This window comes from Crinia signifera, chromosome 6 (assembly GCF_055691185.1).
Source record: "Crinia signifera chromosome 6, ASM5569118v1, whole genome shotgun sequence".
Taxonomy (NCBI): Eukaryota; Metazoa; Chordata; class Amphibia; order Anura; family Myobatrachidae; genus Crinia; species Crinia signifera.
The window spans coordinates 162,958,907-162,977,985 of NC_139222.1; the positions used below are offsets into that span (position 1 = coordinate 162,958,907).

The window sequence follows — 19,079 nt, forward strand, 5'->3', positions numbered from 1 at the left end:
GGGACCACTCTGGGGCATAGGGTTTGAGGCACTGTGGGGCATAATATTTAATATTGGGGGCTCAATATTAGTACTGGAGAAGGCACTGTGGGACATACTATTTAATACTGGAGCAAAATATCAATACTGGTGTCATTGTGGGCATCAATTTAATACTGGGCGCACTGGGGGACATAATAGGAATTGTGGAGGGTGGATTCTGGGACATAGAATTTAATATTGGGAGCACTGGAGACAAAATATTAATTGTGGAGGGGGCACTCAGGGGCATATTATTTAATACTGGGGGCACTGGGGGGTACAATATTATTAATGTAGCACTGCGTGCATAATATGAATACTAGGGAAATTGTGTGGCAAATTGGTGGCATTGTTGGGCATAATATCAATACTGGGGTTCTAGAATAGTCAGCGTAAGGACTCAGCGGCAGCCCGGCTCTGTCCTTGGTGTCCATGGCTCTGTCCCTGTCATCCATGGCAAGCCTAGTGAGCGCCTCTCACACAGTGCCGGTAACCACCAGATCCCCTGCGCTGGCGGACGCCGGCGGAGAGGGGATCATGCGGGCGCCGGCGGAGAGGCACTCCAGCTGTCTGAGACGCAGGTGTGCCTCTCAGTAATTATTGTGGCAGGGTACGGCAACCCTGCCCGTGTCCACAAGTGCGTCATATGCACAACAAAGGAGGCATTTGCCAGTGCTCCATGTTACATACTGACAAATGCCTCCTTTTAAAACCCCCACTATCCACGCCAGCCCAAAGCATGGCAAGCGCAGCGAGGGGACACATTACGCATCCTCCCGACTTGTTCATACCCCCACTATCCACGTCGGCGTGGCGTTGATTCTATAAAGTGTGGCGAGCGGGACACAGAATACATGTGAAGTAATCCACGTCCACTTGCCACGCTTCGGGCTCGCCACACTTTATAAAATCAACTCCACGCCGACGTGGATAGTATGAACATGTCGGGAGGACGCGTAACGCGTCCCCTCACGGGGCTGGCTGCGCTCGCCATGCTTCGGGCTGGCATGGATAGTGGGGGTGTTTCAGGAACACCTGCCATATCATACATCTGAGACAGTAATGATGATATGTGTTAACTGGTAACTGAATTTTAGTTATTAATAATAATAATAAGAAGAAGAAGAAGAAGAAGAAGAAAGCAACTTAACAAAGTACTGGGCGCAGGAACAGTACGCCGAATCTGATAGGGACGCTGACTATACGCTGGCTGCGGAACACTATGCAGAATCAGACAGGGACGCTGACTATGCTGGCCGCAGTACACTACGCTGATTCTGACAGTGCCGCTACACTAACTACGTACCGTGATAATACACAAGTACCCAACTATTTATATATCAGTTATCAGTCACATATATTTCTTGGGAAATAATCATCAAAACCTTGAACTTTAGCTGTTAAGGATACTAAGCGTTTATAAAGCGTTACACATTTAAACTGACAATACAAACAAGTTAAGAATTTTTATTTCTATTCGACCTAAATCAAATAAGTCTAGTTGACAATAAGATCTAGTAAAAAAGTCAGGCTCAAGTGTCCTATGGCTTTGAAAGTGGGTGTTATTTCGTTAAGGTAAGATGGCAATGCTGGTGGGGTCAAAGAAGGAATTCTGGGACATGTGACCTATTGTGTCCTGCAAACTCACCAGGTGGAATGAAAAGCCCCAGGCAGTGTCCTGAACACCTGTATGAAAAGTCCCACCACAAAATGATGAAAACATTCCAGACAGTACTATACGACCATAATGTACACATCTTCCGGCAGGTATAAATCAGTATAACTGAAACATACAACTTCTGCAGCATACTTTAACACAGTTTACCGTATATACTCAAGTATAAGCCGACCCGAATATAAGCCGAGGCACCTAATTTTACAACATAAAAACTGGGAAAACGTATTGACTCAAGTGGGCCCCTTACTCTAGTATAAGCCGAGGGGGGCTTTTTCAGCATAAAAAATGTTCTGAAAAAGTAGGCTTACTGTATACTCGAGTATATATGGTAGTTGTTTCACTGAAGACTGTGAAACAACTGAGCAATGTGCTTATGCACATGTGGCTTAGCACACATCACTGGCACACATGCGATGCGCCAGCGATGTGTGCTGAGCGATCTGTCCGGACCAGTGTTCTCTAATGAGAACACTGGCAATATGACTAGATTTTGGGCGGAATTCAATCAAACCCATGGGAAATATCGAAATGTCCACCTGGTGAGTTTACAGGACACAATAGGTCACATGTCCCAGAATTCCTTCTTTGATGCCACCAGCATTGCCATCTTACCTTAACTAAATAACACTCACTTTACTATTCAAAACTGCATTTCCGACTGCAGTGAAGGCTGTCAGATTTGTCTTTTTTTAAAGCTTAAACTATTTTGTTGGAAACAGCATTGGGTTGTCGAATCTGCATCAGTCTTTGACAATGGCCATGGGGTTAGTGTAGGAAGCCAGCGGCAACGGCCAGGATTCAGAATGTCAGGATTTTGCAACAGTCGGAATCCCAAATTAAATACCCCCCTTTGATGACATGCAGTCAAAATCTAGTCAGGCTATGGCAATGCACGGCACCACGCACAGCCATCGCTATGGGGTGTACACACGGGGCAATGTGTGCTTACTTTCTAAGCGTTCTATTCAAATCGCTTAGAAATAGCGGTACTTCTTTACTTTCACGGCGCCACTAGATAGGACAGATAGGACAGATAGGACAGATAGGATAGGATACGATTTGTATGCGATTTTACATAAGATATCGCATAAGATATAGGATAAGATTTACTATCCATTTCATTACCCCACTATCCACTAGGGCGTGGAGTGAGAATAGAATAGTGTGGCGAGCGCAGCGAGCCACGGAGCCCGAAGCGTGGCGAGCGCAGCGAGCCCCGCGAGGGGACACGGAATGTATTTTATGGAATTGCATGCAAATGGCATGCGATATTGGGGACTTGCTTTCAAACAACATCCGTGTCCCCTCGCGGGGCTCGCTGCGCTCGCCACGCTTCGGGCTCGGTGGCTCGCTGCGCTCGCCACACTATTCTATTCTCACTCCACGCCCTAGTGGATAGTGGGGTAATGAAATGGATAGTAAATCTTATCCTATATCTTATGCGATATCTTATGTCAAATCGCATACAAATCGTATCCTATCTAGTATCCTATCTGTCCTATCCTATATCTTATGCGATATCTTATGTCAAATCGCATACAAATCGTATCCTATCTAGTATCCTATCTGTCCTATCTAGAGTGGCGCCGTAAAAGTAAAGAAGTACCGAAATAGCTCTAAAATTCCCCCCTGTGTACGGGTTTTAAATGATTTATTCGAAGTTTCTAACAAGTAGGATGAGAATTTGATAGACTATAGCACACATAAAGTTGCTATGGGGTTAAAGGAAACATGATATCACAGGAAACATAGCCATCACTGAGCATCCTGCCAATGGTGGTCAATAGCAAGTAAATAAATGCATTCAAAACTGTTTGGTTTAGACAGGCTGGTTATAAATATAACATTACAGGATGAAACATGATCTGTGTTTTATCTAAAAAAGGACAACTAATAGCTATTTAAAACAATTTATTCTAATGTGACCATAGCGACATTAATAATAATTATTATCTTCATGAGAAATGGCAGTACTGACCTACAGTAATAGCATGTAATGGGGAGCAATCATACTTTGTAAGTTGATGTCATTGTCTGCATAAGAAAACATTCCTTATGGCAGTCATGCTTTTCAATATATATAGTCTGTGCACAATGGGGATGATCACTTCCAATGAGCCACCTGCCCTAGTAACGTCTCTAATTCCTACAGATTTGGTACACTTCATTTAACCCATATAATAGATGACGCCAGTGTGACAACGGCAGATCCCTTTTAACCCTTTGACTGCCAGCGTCGCTCACATTTGTTATATACATTCAAATACACAATGTTGTGTAAAAATATATATTTCCTATATAAGATAAACATTACAGGTCATTATGATGAATAGAAATGTTTGCTTGCCAATTTTTACACCTATTTGGACAAATTCACTTGGCACTCAATGGGTTATTTGAAGTGTAAAAAAATAGGACTTTTTTCATAGATGATTCCTAGGGCCGATGCAACAGGGTGTGAGAATCAGAAAGTCTTAGATTTTGGGAGAGTTTTCCCATTTTTTAAAGCGGCAATCATTTACATTGCAAAACCAGGTTGTTTTTGCCATTTAAATGATTGGCACTTTGAAAAAAATGGGAAAACTCTCCCAAAATCTAAGACTTTCTGATTCTCACACCCTATTACATTTGGTCCTTAATATTTAGCCCATTTTGTTGTTTCAGGATCTGGATGATAGGTCAATAATGTCTAGTTTGACAGTCAATATGTTGACATGCACAGGTCGACAGTGAAAAAAGTCAACACAAGCAAAAGGTTGACATAGCAATGGTCGTTACATGAAAATTTCAAATTGAGTTTTTTGTGATTTTTTTCTTTTTTACTATTTCATACTTTACCATCCACGTGGACTCTTATTGGGAATGGTAAAGTGGCATGACACATGGAGATCCATGCAATACACTAACTGGGGGTCCACGTGTTAAGGTGTTGACCAGGGACGTGCAGTCAGGGGAGGCAGGGGAGGCAGTGCCTCCCCTGTCATTAATGACAAACATAATTATTTATTATTTATTAGCAGTTTCTTATATAGCGCACACAGATTCCGCAGCGCTTTACAGAGAATATTTGACCATTCACATCAGTCCCTGCCCCAGTGGAGCTTACAATCTATATTCCCTACCACATGTACACGCACACACAGACATTCTAGGGTTAATTTTGTTGGGAGCCAAATTAGCCTAGCAGTATATTTTTGGATTGTGGGAGGAAACCGGAGTACCCGGAGGAAACCCACGCAAGTACGGGGAGAATATACAAACTCCGCACAGTTAGGGCCATGGTGGGTATTGAACCCATGACCTCAGTGCTGTGAGGCAGTAATGCTAACCATTACACCATCCGTACTGCCCAGTACGGATAATAAAATAATATAAAGAAAATACGGTACTTATGAGTTATCCGGGCGCCCGATTTCTAAATCGGGTCGGATCGGGCACATCGCATCGCATCGCATGCGACCATCGGATGCGATGTTTTGCGATGACCCGATTTTTCCATAGGAATCAATGTTAAAATGGACTGAGTCCATTTTAACATGGAATTCAATGGGAAAAAGGGGTCCTTTTCATACCCCTACTATCCAAGTGGGCATGGAGTTGGATATAAACCTGTGGCGAGCGTAGCGAGCCACCGAGCCCGAAGCGTGGCGAGCGTAGCGAGCCCCGCGAGGGGACATAGAATACCGATGCGATGCGATATCGCATCGCATCTGATTGTATGCCTTAACTTAAGGCATACAATCAAAAAATCGGGCGCCCGGATAACTCATAAGTACCGAAAATACTTATGTGTCATAAGTATATGCTTTATATCATCCTATTCATTTTTACACCATCCTTTTCTTTTTTAAATTGATTTTGGAGGCACTGGGAGCAGTGCCGCCGGCTATCAATGTTCTGGTTCCAGAGGAGGAGGCGGGCAGGGTGCGGGGCTAAGGAGCAGGCTGAAAAATCCCATTAAAAAAACCTGTATAGGTGGCACCTATAGCGGTGCCTCAGTGACAGGGGGTGCTTTCTGCCTATATTAGAGCACGCCCCTGTCACTGAGGTACCGCTATGATTGGTGTCACTCTGCTGCCTGTCAGTGCAGCAGAAGAAATCCAGCTGTACCCTCCGCACCGCACCCCCCCCTCCCCCGCCTTCCCCACACTTCGGGACCAAGAACCTCTGCACCCTACCGACCCCACCCCACCCCTCTCCTTCCCTACCCGGCGGCTGCACCCTACAGACCCCACCACCCCCGCCTCCCCTCTCCTTCCCTACCCGGCTCCTTCCCGGCAGGTGCGTGATAGAACTTTGCAAGCACCTTCTTCTCCGGCCGGATCTCTGCACCCCAGCTCCGTCCACGCTCTCAACCCCGTAGGCTCCATGCCCGGAGCCTGAGGGTAAGTGGTAGCCCCAGGGCAGGGACAAGGCATACGGGAGACTCAGAGGCGGGAGGGCAGTAGCCGAGGGGAATGCAGGTGCCGGGCGCCACATGTCTGCAAGTTTGATCCCCGCTGCTGCTGAGTGAGAGCCGGGGAGCAGTCAGTGTGGATATATGTAAGGTACATTATGTGTATATGGGCATTTAATCATGTGGGGCATAAGTGTACTTTGCATTATGTGTGTGCATTAATCATGCGGGGCATGAGTGTACTGTGCATTATGTGTGGGCATTAATCATGTGGGGCATAAGTGTACTGTCCATTATGTGTGGGCATTAATCATGTGTGGGCATAAGTGTACTGTCCATTATGTGTGGACATTAATCATGTGTGGGCATAAGTGTACGGTGCATTATGTGTGGGCATTAATTATGTGGGGCATATGTGTACGATGCATTATGTGTGGGCATTAATCATGTGGGGCATAAGTGTACTGTGCATTATGTGTGGGCATTAATGATGTGGGGCATATGTGTACTGTGCATTATGTGTGGGCATTAATCATGTGGGGCATATGTTTACGGTGCATTATGTGTGGGCATTAATCATGTGGGGCATAAGTGTACTGTGCATTATGTGTGGGCATTAATCATGTGGGGCATATGTGTACGGTGCATTATGTGTATATGGGCATTAATCATGTGGGGTATAAGTGTACGGTGCATTATGTTTGGGCATTAATCATGTGGGGCATATGTGCATGGTGCATTATGTGTACATGGGCATTAATCATGTGGGGCATAAGTGTACGGTGCATTATGTGTGGGCATTAATCATGTGGGGCATAAGTGTACGGCGCATTATGTGTGGGCATTAATCATGTGGGGCATATGTGTACGGTGCATTATGTGTATACGGAGGTTGAGCGCAGTGGCAGGTGCAGGATATGCAGCTGCTATGGCACCCTTGATGTTTGTAGGACCTGCTGCTCCCCTGCACCAAGTCATTCTGCTGCCAGTGCCTCACCAACCACTGTCCTCACCGCACGTCACTGTTGTTGACACTGACCATAAAAAAAATATAGACCTTTGCAGGTGTCGTCCTTTTCCAAGTCAACATTTTGCTTTTCATATTTGCTAAGATGAATCATGTGCACTAGAAAGCAGACTCTCTCGAGTCTTTGATCTCTATGTGAAGATGCCACTGGAAATATGCAGACTTTGCTACTGTGTGTAGTACCCACCGAGAACATAAAAATATTGAGCTTAGTCCCTACTACTGTACTTGAGTAGAGGAGTAAAGAGCATGGCTCAGCAGCTGGGAATGCTTGAAGGAGTGACTGGAACAGTATAGGAATGTGGAATTTGCTGTGTGATGAACCACCTAGTATTATTTTGCAAATTTGTTATATTTGTATCTTAGAAAAAACAGGTGCATCTTTCATCCTCCATTTGCCTAGGTGACTTAATTAACCCACTTTGAGGTACTGAAAGACCAGGGGCAATGCATAAAACTGACCAATTAGCTGGCAGAGAGAAAACAGCTAAACATTACCACATTATCCTCTCGCACGCAAACTCCTGTTCACAGGGTAAATGCATGAAAAACTTTAGTTATAAAAGGGAACAATGCATTAATGCGTACATGAAAAATTAGCAAAAAATGCATCACTAAAACATGACTAATTCCAAACAAGAATGGTATTATTTTCATAACAATAGAAATTTGCTACAGAACAATAGAACATGCCATGTTCTTAGTAAACACTAACACATGTCAGCAGACTGATACAAATAGCAAGTAAGCTGTATTTTATCAATATATACCAAGTGAAAAAGGTAGAATTTGTCAGTGTTTAGAATGTCAACATTTATAATGTTGACATATTCTGAATGTTTATATTTAGAATGTCAACATGGACAGGAAGTCATCACAATGGCATTAACAATGTCAACGCTGACATACAGTAACATCCACATTGCCAGAATGTCTGCATGACATGTGGCATGTCCATGCAGGTTTCTGTAGCCTGATCCTAACCCTAAACTTAGCATTAATCTCAGCCTAAACTTACCACATACATTGTCTATTAATTGTCTGTCGACATTCTTGTTGACATTCTGCCATTGCTGACAATACGAATGTTGAGAGTATGAACAACTACAATAACAAGGTAATATGAAAACGATACCATCATTCTGAAACAGGACACTGAGATACACATAGGGACTGATTCAGAGATGTACGCAAATGGCTTTGTCGGCAGTGACTGCATACAAAGATGCAGGATCCCTTGTGAAATTCTGAGTAGCCTTTTGGCCAGCAACATCGCCCCAGGAAGTAAGATGTCCGAGCCATTGCAGCTGCATACAGCAGTTGCATCCTAAAACACCCCCAAAATGGTCACATTTTAGTTTTTACCACACTTTGTGAATAAATCCTCTGTTAGGCGCATGTACAGACAACCCGCTAAATGCTCCATTGCAATAAATTGGGGTTGCATTCAATTATGAACCAGGCCCACAGTGCCAAATGCATTTACAGTTATAGCATCGGATTCCTACAAATTTATTTACTCCAGAGGCATCTACTGGAAGGTAGGTGAATAAATATTCCCCCCAAAAATGTCCAGCTATAAAAATGAAACAGGTAAAAATACAAAAACATACAGACAGCAAACACAAATAGCAGTGCCAATTATACTCCTGTGGCAGTCACGGATGTAAAATAGGTGAGCCCCAAATAAATTCATTGCTCACCCTGCAAAAGGTAGAATGAGGTAAGATTTGTAAAGAGCATAACAACAACTTCCTATATCTCAGTGATTTGTCTTGCTATCTCCTTGGTAACAGAGATCTCTGTACTTAATGGTGGAATAAGGAATTAGATGGAAAAGAGAAGTTTGACTTGTAATCCCAATGAACCGTTGTAGAGGCATACTGTACTTTTATGCTTGACCCATCGTACCAGCTGTTCTATCATTATTTACCCGCTATGAAATATGCATTTTCTCATTTTACACTGAAGGCAACGGAAACAATAAAGTGTATTTATTTTTATATTTTTAAACTACAGATTAAATTCTTAATATGATCAAAAAGTACATGTTGATACATATAAAATGTCCTTTTCTGGGTATACTTGTTTTTTTTATCTAATATGGATCCAGACAACAACTAATCCAACTGGAGTTATGTTAGAGAAGCCATATGTTGTTACCTCATTTTTTGTTACCGATACATGAATCTTGGATATTATGGTATATAATTGGGATTCTCTAATGATGTGACAACATAATTTTAAGGGGAGGGGGGGGGGGTGTAATTAGCCATGGTAAATGGGCACATCGGTACTTGTGGAGTATCACGGCTCCCATCGTATGGCATTGTATGCCATATGTAGTGGCATACGATGGCATACGATGCGATACGATTTTTACCGATTTTTTTAGCATTTTTGCTCAAAAATCGTATGTGATCGCATCGGATGCCATACGATGGCATCCGATGCGATGGCACCCGATTTTACACTGAAATGCATCAAAATGCATTGAAATGTGTATTAAAGTTGTGAAATGCCCCCAAATGCCATTTTTCATAGTGCACCACCCCCACTATCAACATCAACCCGAAGCATGCGGATACCTGTGAAGCCCGCGAGGGGACGCGTATAGCTGTGAAGGTATCCGCGTCCCCTCGCCACGCTTCGGGCTCGGTGGCTCGCTGCGCTCGCCACACTTTCTATTCTCAGCTCCACGCCGACGTGGATAGTGGGGGTATGAAAAGGTCGTAGGACGCGTACCGCCACGCTTCGAGTTGACATTGATAGTGGGGGTGGTGCACTATGAAAATGGCATTTGGGGGCATTTCACAACTTTAATACACATTTCAATGCATTTTGATGCATCTCAGTGCAAAATCGGGTGATTTGATCGTATGCGATGCGATTTTTAGCATACGATCAGCATACGATGAAGGTCGTGGGAGCCGTGATACTCCACAAGTACCGGCACATCTAATTAATCCCTATTGGAGATGATCAATCATCTCCAATAGTCAGCACTATCAGGGATTTTGTTTGGAGGCAGGAGGTACAAAATACCGGATAAGTGTCATGTTCTCGCGGCCCCCATACATATTATATTTAGAACTCTATTACAATATTTGCACTAGTGCTGTGAAAGTTGCAGTTACACCCCTCAAGTATAATCCCAAAGATCTCCAGCTTTTAATTAATACTGTTACCACATGTATGGCACTGTATCAAAGGTCTTTAAATATCTAGACACAGCTCACAGTTTTATAAGGTCCTAATCAGGTTTCCATTGCCAATTAATTAGATAATTATGCTAAATGATAAATACTTTGTAAGTACAATTTTATTTGATGCACCGAACAGGCCAGAACTGTATCTAAGACCAATACAAAATAAAGTATGCCTAGACATTTGTTAGTAAAAATTCACAGAAAAATCAGTAAATTAGATCTGTGCATATTTTACAACTTTATGTTGTTCCCCTCTGGTAGCGGAAAGTATATGATGTGTGTGTGTGTGTGTGTGTGTGTGTGTGTGTGTGTGTGTGGGGGGGGGGCTGGACGACAATGTTATTGATAAGTTGTTGCAGAAACACTCACTGCTGCAGAATAATGCATTTTGCAGCACCATGTGGTGGTGTGGGCACAAATAAATATTCACTGTAAATAACACAATCACACCCCCACCCCACCCAATTCCTTGAGGAAGTGGGTGGCATTCAGGAGGTGGGACTACTCTCCCAGAAGTCCAGGGGTACTTCATAAAATAAAATTTGCTAAGCTGTGCCTATACCTTTACCTATCACATACTGCTTTTCTTCCTTGTGACAGGCATATTTTATACTGTCCTTATATATCCCTAAACTACTCTAAAATCACTGTGTCGGCTGAGTTAACTGAACTGAAAGTGTCTGTGCACTGTGTTGTAATTTGCCTGATACTTATTAACCAGAAATAGCCATACGTTCTTAGCAGGATCGGAATGTACAAATCTATTATACTCTGGGTTGCCGACTCTCCCGGAATGGCCGGGAGTCTCCCGAAAATCAGGACCCCCTCCCGGCCCCCCGGAAGGGTGGGCAACCCTCCCGGATTCAGGGGGGACCCCCCCTGCGCCCCGAATCGCGGCATTAAAATGCTGCATTCCTCGGGTCTCAGAGGAGGGGGCGGAGCTAAAATGACACAATCGCATCATTTTAGCCCCGCCCCTTCCACGGAGATCCCTGAATTTGGCAGTTTGTCATCATGGGGACGGGGTTTAGTGACGTCACACTTAAGCCCCGCCCCTGAGCGGCTGCTGGAACTCTCCTCTCCGGGCTTCTCCCGGAGAGGAGAATTATAAAGTCGGCAACCCTGATTATACTTCATATTATAAAATGGTAGCTTTCATACAGTTCATCCGCCAACAGATTATTTACATAATTCTTCCTAGCCAGTTATGTTTCCTGTTTAATGCTAAATAATCATGTAAAATCAACACATACAGAGTGTGTGTGTATATATATATATATATTTTTTTATATATCTACCTGGGTGTGGATCATTAGTTCAAGCTCTAGAAGGATGACATGTGTTAGGTCAACCACTGAAGTTCGACAGGCCTTAGGTTGGTGTGTTAGGTCGACACACTCAAAAGGTCAACATGGTTGTAGGTCAACTGGATTGATTAAAGTCATATGGATTGACACAAGCATTAGGTCAACATTGGGCAGGTCAACAGTCAATAGGTCCACATGGGTTTTTCATGGTTTTCCCCAAATGTTGACACAGTCAATAATGGACACTGTATTGGTGCACCGCATACCCTTACATGGCTCGCTGCGCTCGCCATGCTTCTATTCTCCCTCCATGCCATAGTGGATGGTAGGGCATTAAATACTGCCTGTCGGCACATGTCAGCTCAAAACAATTCAGATGAAAAGCCCATGTCGACCTTTAAACTGTCGGCCTTCCCAATGTCGACCTAATACGTGTGTCGAAATAAAGCCATGTTGACCTTTTGAGCATGTCGACCTAAGGCCTCCAGTGATCAACCTAATGCATGTCTACCTTTTCAATGTCGACATCTATCTATCTATCTATCTATCTATCTATCTATCTATCTGTGTGCAGTGACGTAACTATAGAGTGACAGCCCCAGCTTGGAGTGCACTGAAAAATACCTGCTGTCCTATAAGAATACACAGTGTGCGGTCACACATTAGTAGTGGGCGGCAGGGCCGAATTTGTGCCTAGGCACGTGAGGCACCAATTAAGGGCGGCAGGCAGGCTAACATTCTGTTAAATAGCAGCATGGCACAGTGGGTGGGCAGCAGCGAGTGACAAGCGCCACCGCCGCAGACATGATTTATCATGTGTAGGCGGCAGCGCCGCTCGTCACCCGCCACTGCCAACCGCTGTGCCATGCACATTACATCACCGCTTAGTGGCTGGGTCCGACGGTCCCCCTGCATGTCCGGAAATTCCTCAGACTCACTGCTGCCGGTGCCCGCCCATTGGTTACTCTACACACACAGTCTATTGGCTGCTGTGTATCCAGGAGCTGAGCGACGCGCAGATCCTCCCTGCGCTCAGTCAGTCACAGTGTGTGAGCCAGAGAGAGACTGACAGAGACAATGTGCTAATCACTGTACTAATAAGTGCCTCCTTCTCTCCGGGTCCTCTGTACAGTGAGCAGTCCACAGTGCTTAAAAAAATATTGAGGTGGGCTACAGTTAAATTTTAATGAAATATAAATAACATTGTATATACATATATGATTACATTACAATAGTTGTGCCTAGGGGCGGCCTGACCCCTAAATTTGCCCCTGGTGGGCGGCGGTGGCTGTGTACTGTAGCCAGTGGCGTAACTAATAATTGTGCGCCCCCCTGCCGAAAATGCAGGGGGGCGCCCCCCCCCCCCCCAAAAAAAAACAAAAAAAAAAACAAGCAGCGTGGAGCCGTGGCGCGCGGGGGGGGGGGGGGGGGAGAGGGAGGGAAGGGGATTGAGGGGAGAGAGCGTGTGTGTGTGTATGTGTGTGTTTGTGTGCGTGTGTGTTTTACCTTGGGCCGCATCCGTCCGCGCCGGGTCCCGGCTCTCCCGGCTACTGCTGCTAACGAAAGTGACACTTGGAAAATGGCTGCCCCCGTACAGCAGACGAAAAACTGTCTGCGGTATGGGGGCAGCCATTTTCCAAGTGTCACTTTTTGTATCAGTGAGAGAGCAGCGCTGCGGCAATAGCCGGGAGAGCTGGGACCCGGACGGTGCACACACACAGACAGGCAGGCAGGCAGACAGTGACTGTCGTCCCGCAGCCCCCCGGCGCCCACATACCCTCAGCGCCTCCCCGCCACGGCGGGGGCTGCGGGACGGTAGTTACGCCAGTGACTGTAGCTGCATACCGTAGGTGACAGCCCGCCCTCCTCCCCAGTGTTCTTGCCTCCTCTGCGCCTGGGGGCGGCCGGTGTCATTACCTGCACACACTTCCGGCCACTAGTATCTACGGTCGGTCCTTGGTGACGGAAGGCTACAGTATGTCAGCGGACAGGGTGTCCTAGGTGGTTAAGCCGCATGGGCGTATATCACTCCTGGGGAGCTGCAGAACTACACATGGCGGCGCACAGTGGCCCAGCTATCCAGTCTGCACCATTGTCATGTTTTACTAAAGAGGGGGGGAGGCGGCACTAATTTTTGGGCAGGTGGGAGCTCAATTTATAGTTACTGTACGTCACTGTGTGTGTGTATGTATAAATAAAACAAGGAGAGACTTTGACACTCACTGAACCTTACTGGTGGCTAGTGAAACTGATGCAGTATTCCTGTGATGACTATATTACCAGGAATATATACAATGATAGGAAGGGACTAGCTGCCTTCAGATCACTTTAATGTATAGGCTTCTACAGATTTTTCATAAACCTTCTCTTCTTTATGGGCCTGATTCTGGTTCACTCGCAAAAGCAAATTATCTCTTTAATGGACAAAACCATGTGCACTGCAGGTGGGGCAGATGTAACATGTGCAGAGAGCAGGGGCGTAACTATAGCACCGCAGCCCCCGCGACCGCGGGGGGACGCTATGCATGTGCGGGCGCCGGGGGCTGCAGTGCTATAGTTACGTTAGCTGCAATGTGAAGGGAGCAGGGGGCAGGGGTTCATTGAGGCGGCTGGGGGGATGGATGCTGCGGGGGACGGAAGCTGCGGGGGACACAGAGGCGGCAATTACTTACAGCTGAGCCGGGCAGGGGGAGCCGGGAGCTGTCTGTACTGAAGAAAAAAATGCCCATACAATGAATGTGCAGCCTGTGATTGGCTGCTGAGCGCTCTCTCAGCCAATTGCTGACTGGCTGAGAGAGCGCTCAGCCAATCACAGGCTGCCGATTCATTGTATGTGCTTTTTTTTTTTTCTTCCGTACTGACAGTGACAGCTCCCGGCTCCCCCTGCCCGGCTCAGCTGTAAGTAACTGCCGCCTCTGTGTCCCCCGCAGCGTCCGTCCCCTGCAGCGTCCGTCCCCCCAGCCGCCTCGCAGCGTTCCCCCCACCTGCATTGACGGCTACCTGGGGGAGCGGCAGGCGGCGCAGATGGAGACCGAAGGCGCGGCTGGAGAATATAAAGAAATCTTATTCAAAAGACCGGGCGGCCGCTGATTGGCTGAGAGCTCAGCCAATCAGCGGCCGCCCGGTCTTTTGAATAGGATTTCTTCCTATTCTCCCGCCGTGCCCCCGGTCTCCATCTGCGCCGCCTACGGTCCTCGCCTGCCGCTCCCCCAGGTACCCACAGATATATCGGATCTGAACATCTAGACTGCGGGGGTTGGGGCGGAGGGGCGGGTGAGTGGCTGGGTGCCCTCCCTTTAACGGCGGGGGGGGGGGGGGGGGGGGCGCCCAAAATGTAGTTACGCCACTGGCAGAGAGAGTTAGATTTGATTGTTATTTTGTTTCTGTGTGGCTGGACACACCCCCTCTAGTGGCTGGCTCCCCACCTTATGCAAGGGCCCATACCATTACATTTCTTTGCTGGGCCTTTTATGCCCCAGTCTGATATTGAACCCAATAAGTACATTGAAAGTGTCATTAAAAATTCTCGATTACTGCAATCAATTTATCTTGGAGCAAGATATACATATACAGTTATATTTAGTAGAACAAGACATAAGTACTGTATTATGGACAGTTATTAAAGTTATTTTGTTGTCCTGTCATGGGGCAATGACAATAAACGAATCTGAAGCCAATCAATCCAACTGCTAAGATAATACAACTTGTCAAAGTGATTTCCTTAATCAAAGCCATCAATTGGCACAAGGCATATATGGAAAACGGGAAAACTCAAGTGACTGCCACACCTTTCAAGCATGTCACTCACAAAGGCACATGCTCAGCTGCTGACCCTGTGCAACAGACACAGGGAAACATGAGATGCTCAGGCTGGCTCTCAGCTGGACTGAGATGTGATAAAACACCACTTGACTACTACAAAGGACCAGCAAATGAATCAAATAAAGAAAACCCCTTGGGGAAAAAAAGTCATATGTGCTAGAGAAGATGAAGGCATTTCTCCATCCTTAGCATAAGAAATTGGGGAACGTTCTATCAGGAGGATAGCAAAAGGGACACAGTTATCAGGTGCTACAGTATTTTACAGGTGCTAACATGCTGGTAGAGCAAACTTAGACAAAATGCGGATCTAACTGCTGTCCAAGCATTTCTTCTGGTAGAGGAATCTATTTTATAATCAAATTGCAGATAGACTACAAGTGACCGAGCATGGTTGCAAAATGTCATTGGTGATTCACCAGTATCCTGTCTGGATTCCATTACATATTGCCTAATTACATCAGATATCTCCCTACACAGCTTACTGTCACACTGGCCAAATCTGAATTACATGAGCAAACAGGCAATGAGACATTATTATCATAAAGCTTTAGTTATATACAGTTATATCAGCCCTCGTCTGCTTTAAATTATTTGTTTTTACTAAAGGCCCATACACACTGGGCGATTTTGAGCTGAAAGCTGCTCAGTTTTGCAGTTTGAGCTGCCCAGTGTGTACGGCCTGGCAATTAGCGGTGATGCGTCCTCCCGTATCATCGCTGGCCGCCAGCGCCGCTGATCTGCTGGTATTACCTGGTATTACCAGCAGATGAGTGATGGATTGGACGGCTTTCCATAATGTCCTGCTAAGGAAAGCCATCCACCCCCAGCAAAATTGCTCAGGAGGGTGAAAATCGCTCAGTGTGTATGCGCCTTTACATATTCTAGTCATTCATTTATACATAGATAATTATTACATTATAATTTATCTATTTATTAGCTTAACATATGCTAAACTTGTGCAGTCAAATCTGTATTATGTATGTTTCCTTCTTCCTCCCCCTCTCTATGACTCACCACCTTTTTTCAAGTATTTCTGAGCAATTTTAGCCTTCTCTGCTTTCCCCTCCATCCACCATCTCTCTCTCTCAATAATACCTGTCTACTTGTTACAGCCACTTTTGCCTAGCCATATCTCTGATGTAGTGTGTGAGATCTGTATGTACAGTATCACCCCATCTATGTTCTGCACATCATTCTATTTCTCAGCATTAAGCTTGAAGTATGTGCTCTTTCCCAGCATATACAGAATATATTCTTCCAATGCTTGTTTGACATCACAAATCTTTCTTCCTTCCTTTCTCCTCACAAGCAAACCCACAGACAGAGCCCTAATCATACACAACAGAATACTGTACATTTATAACATGCAGCAAAGAGCAATATGTTATATACGTACCTTCAAAATCAGATATAATGCCTTCCAGGTGTGCATTTACTGTAGAATCAGACATTTTGGGGATCTTCCACAATTCCAGAATCTGCCTGGATCCCAGCAGTGATTTCCCCCCCCTCTTAACAACAAATCCCAAATTTGGAAAAATGGGCTCACATCAGTAGCTGCCGCCAAGAGGGAAGGAGGAGAGGGAGGGGGAAGGATTCTCCTGTTATGTCTGCGATTATAAACTTTTTCTTTTTAATGCGTGTGGGGTTTTGTCTCTCACTCTCTCCCTAACTTTAGCTGAGGATAGAAACACAGCCCCTAAAGGCTGATTTGAATCAATGGTGCAAAGGCAGCCTCAAACTCCACCCATGTCACACACAGACACACACACACATTCACACTGCTAGCACATCTCACATTCCCCAGACTGCCCAGCTGCACTGAGGTGGCCGGCCTGTGGCAACCGTTTGTAACCCTTTGCAAGTCTCTGCACTGGCTATGAATGGGTTAAACGTGTTCACTAACACTGGCAGTAATTACATGACTTCAGTATGACTGTAAAAACAAGAGAAAAGAAATGTAGTGTTGTTTAGGCGCACACTTTTATGTCATCCAATATATAGTATTTTTTGTATTAATGTTGTATAGACATTTTACATTAATCTACAAATCAACTTGACATGTAAGAAAAAAGTTTTTGTTGCAAAACTAAGTATACAAATTATATTTGAATTCAATTTTAAAAAAACAAACACTTTCAATAATAATATAATAGCAATTGGGTTATCACCACAGGATCCTATGTTTCATTTCTCCCACAAATGACTTCATACTGTATTACATTTTATCCTCCACTGCTGTCATTGATATCTTTGTAAATTCTATTTCCTTCCATACTTCCAAAAGCATCCTCAGTGCCTATTTCTGTTTCCTTAGCAATGAAAGGCGGGTGGTTCAGCACTTGAGGGGTTACAGTGATGGCGTCATCATATCCTGGAGCTGGATTGATAGGCAGCAGGAACTCTAGAAATATCAAGCTAGAGGAAAGGCCAGCTGTCAACAGGAAGCCGGCCACACAGAGGGGTGTATCAGCTACAGTATGCCCAAAAGCACACCAAGTGAACATTTGTCAAACAATGTGGCAAGATTATATTTGCCACAATAGCCAAATAGTACCCGCTACAAAATGGTTGCATCTTCTATATGACAAACACTTGGTCATGTAGTCTTAGCACCATTTTTTCTGAAAGGACCAATAATATCTGTAATTTTTTTTACTATCCTTTGCATACTTGCCTACTTTTGAAAACTAGTTTCAGGGAGATTATAGTTGGTAATAGAATTTTGCGCATCGCCCCATTGAGGGGGCGTGTCATGCTCCACCCAAAGGTTGTGACTAGTTCCATATATGGAGAGATTGTTAAAAGAGATTGTGAACGTTGCACCTAGAAGCGTGGGTGTGCACTGCTACATTTTTTTAAATGACATATCCAAAAGTAGATGAGCCCCAAAGCAGGTAGTAAGAGCTACTATACTTGGTATAGTGCTGTGAAACGGCGCTGATGATTCAATGTAAATGTATCTAGCTCTCATTCCTATTTTCCCAAAAAATGTACCAGTGTAATGTGGGCTAGGGGAAATGAGGGAGATTTCTAGACTAATGAGGGAGAGAGGGAGATTGCTGCTATTTTAGGGAGTCTCCTGCAAAATGCAGGAGGGTAGGCAACTATGATCCTTTGTATGATTAACCCACTCGTCTAGGATAAGATTCAGAAAAAAATTCAAAGCTAATTATTGTAACAAGTTGTTCAAAGGGGTGTTTTGTGTTCTGCTGACAGATATCAATCCCAGCATGAAACACTTTCCTAATAACTTACAGTATGTAACATCAGTGAGTAGAACCTGTTTGAGATGTACTAAGCCTTGGAAAGTCATAAAGTGGAAAGAAATGAAGGAATACTTGCTAACTTTTCCGCAAGTGCCAGGAGCCAAGGCGCACATTTTTTTGGGCAGCCCCCTGTGCTCATGTCTCCCACATCCCACCCTCTTCCTAGTGAAGCGGGCATGATAAGAATAAGGAGAGAAGGAGATTAATGGGAGACTGCAAATGAGCATCTCCTATCCCAGACTCCCAAATCACTGCATACTGGTGCACAACTTGGCCCTGCCCCAGAGTGGCAGACAGTGTCTCTTCTCTGAACCCCCCCCCTACCCCCGCGGGCTGACCCTCATGCTGGG

General features: G+C 45.0%; 1 protein-coding gene across 3 annotated transcripts in view; it reads right to left on the minus strand.

The window, feature by feature from the left end:
* The window catches only part of SEPTIN9 (septin 9), a 207,456-nt gene that overhangs the window by 113,517 nt on the left and 74,860 nt on the right, over window positions 1-19,079 (minus strand). Inside the window, exon 1 of one of the 3 annotated variants that reach the window (XM_083147872.1) lies at window positions 16,857-17,158. The exons of the other annotated variants lie outside the window; for them this stretch is intronic. Within the exon in view, the coding sequence (XP_083003998.1) occupies window positions 16,857-16,911 (55 nt within the window). The 5' untranslated portion in view covers window positions 16,912-17,158. Of the gene's footprint in view, window positions 1-16,856; window positions 17,159-19,079 lie in introns of those variants that run through there. 3 annotated transcript variants of the gene reach the window in all.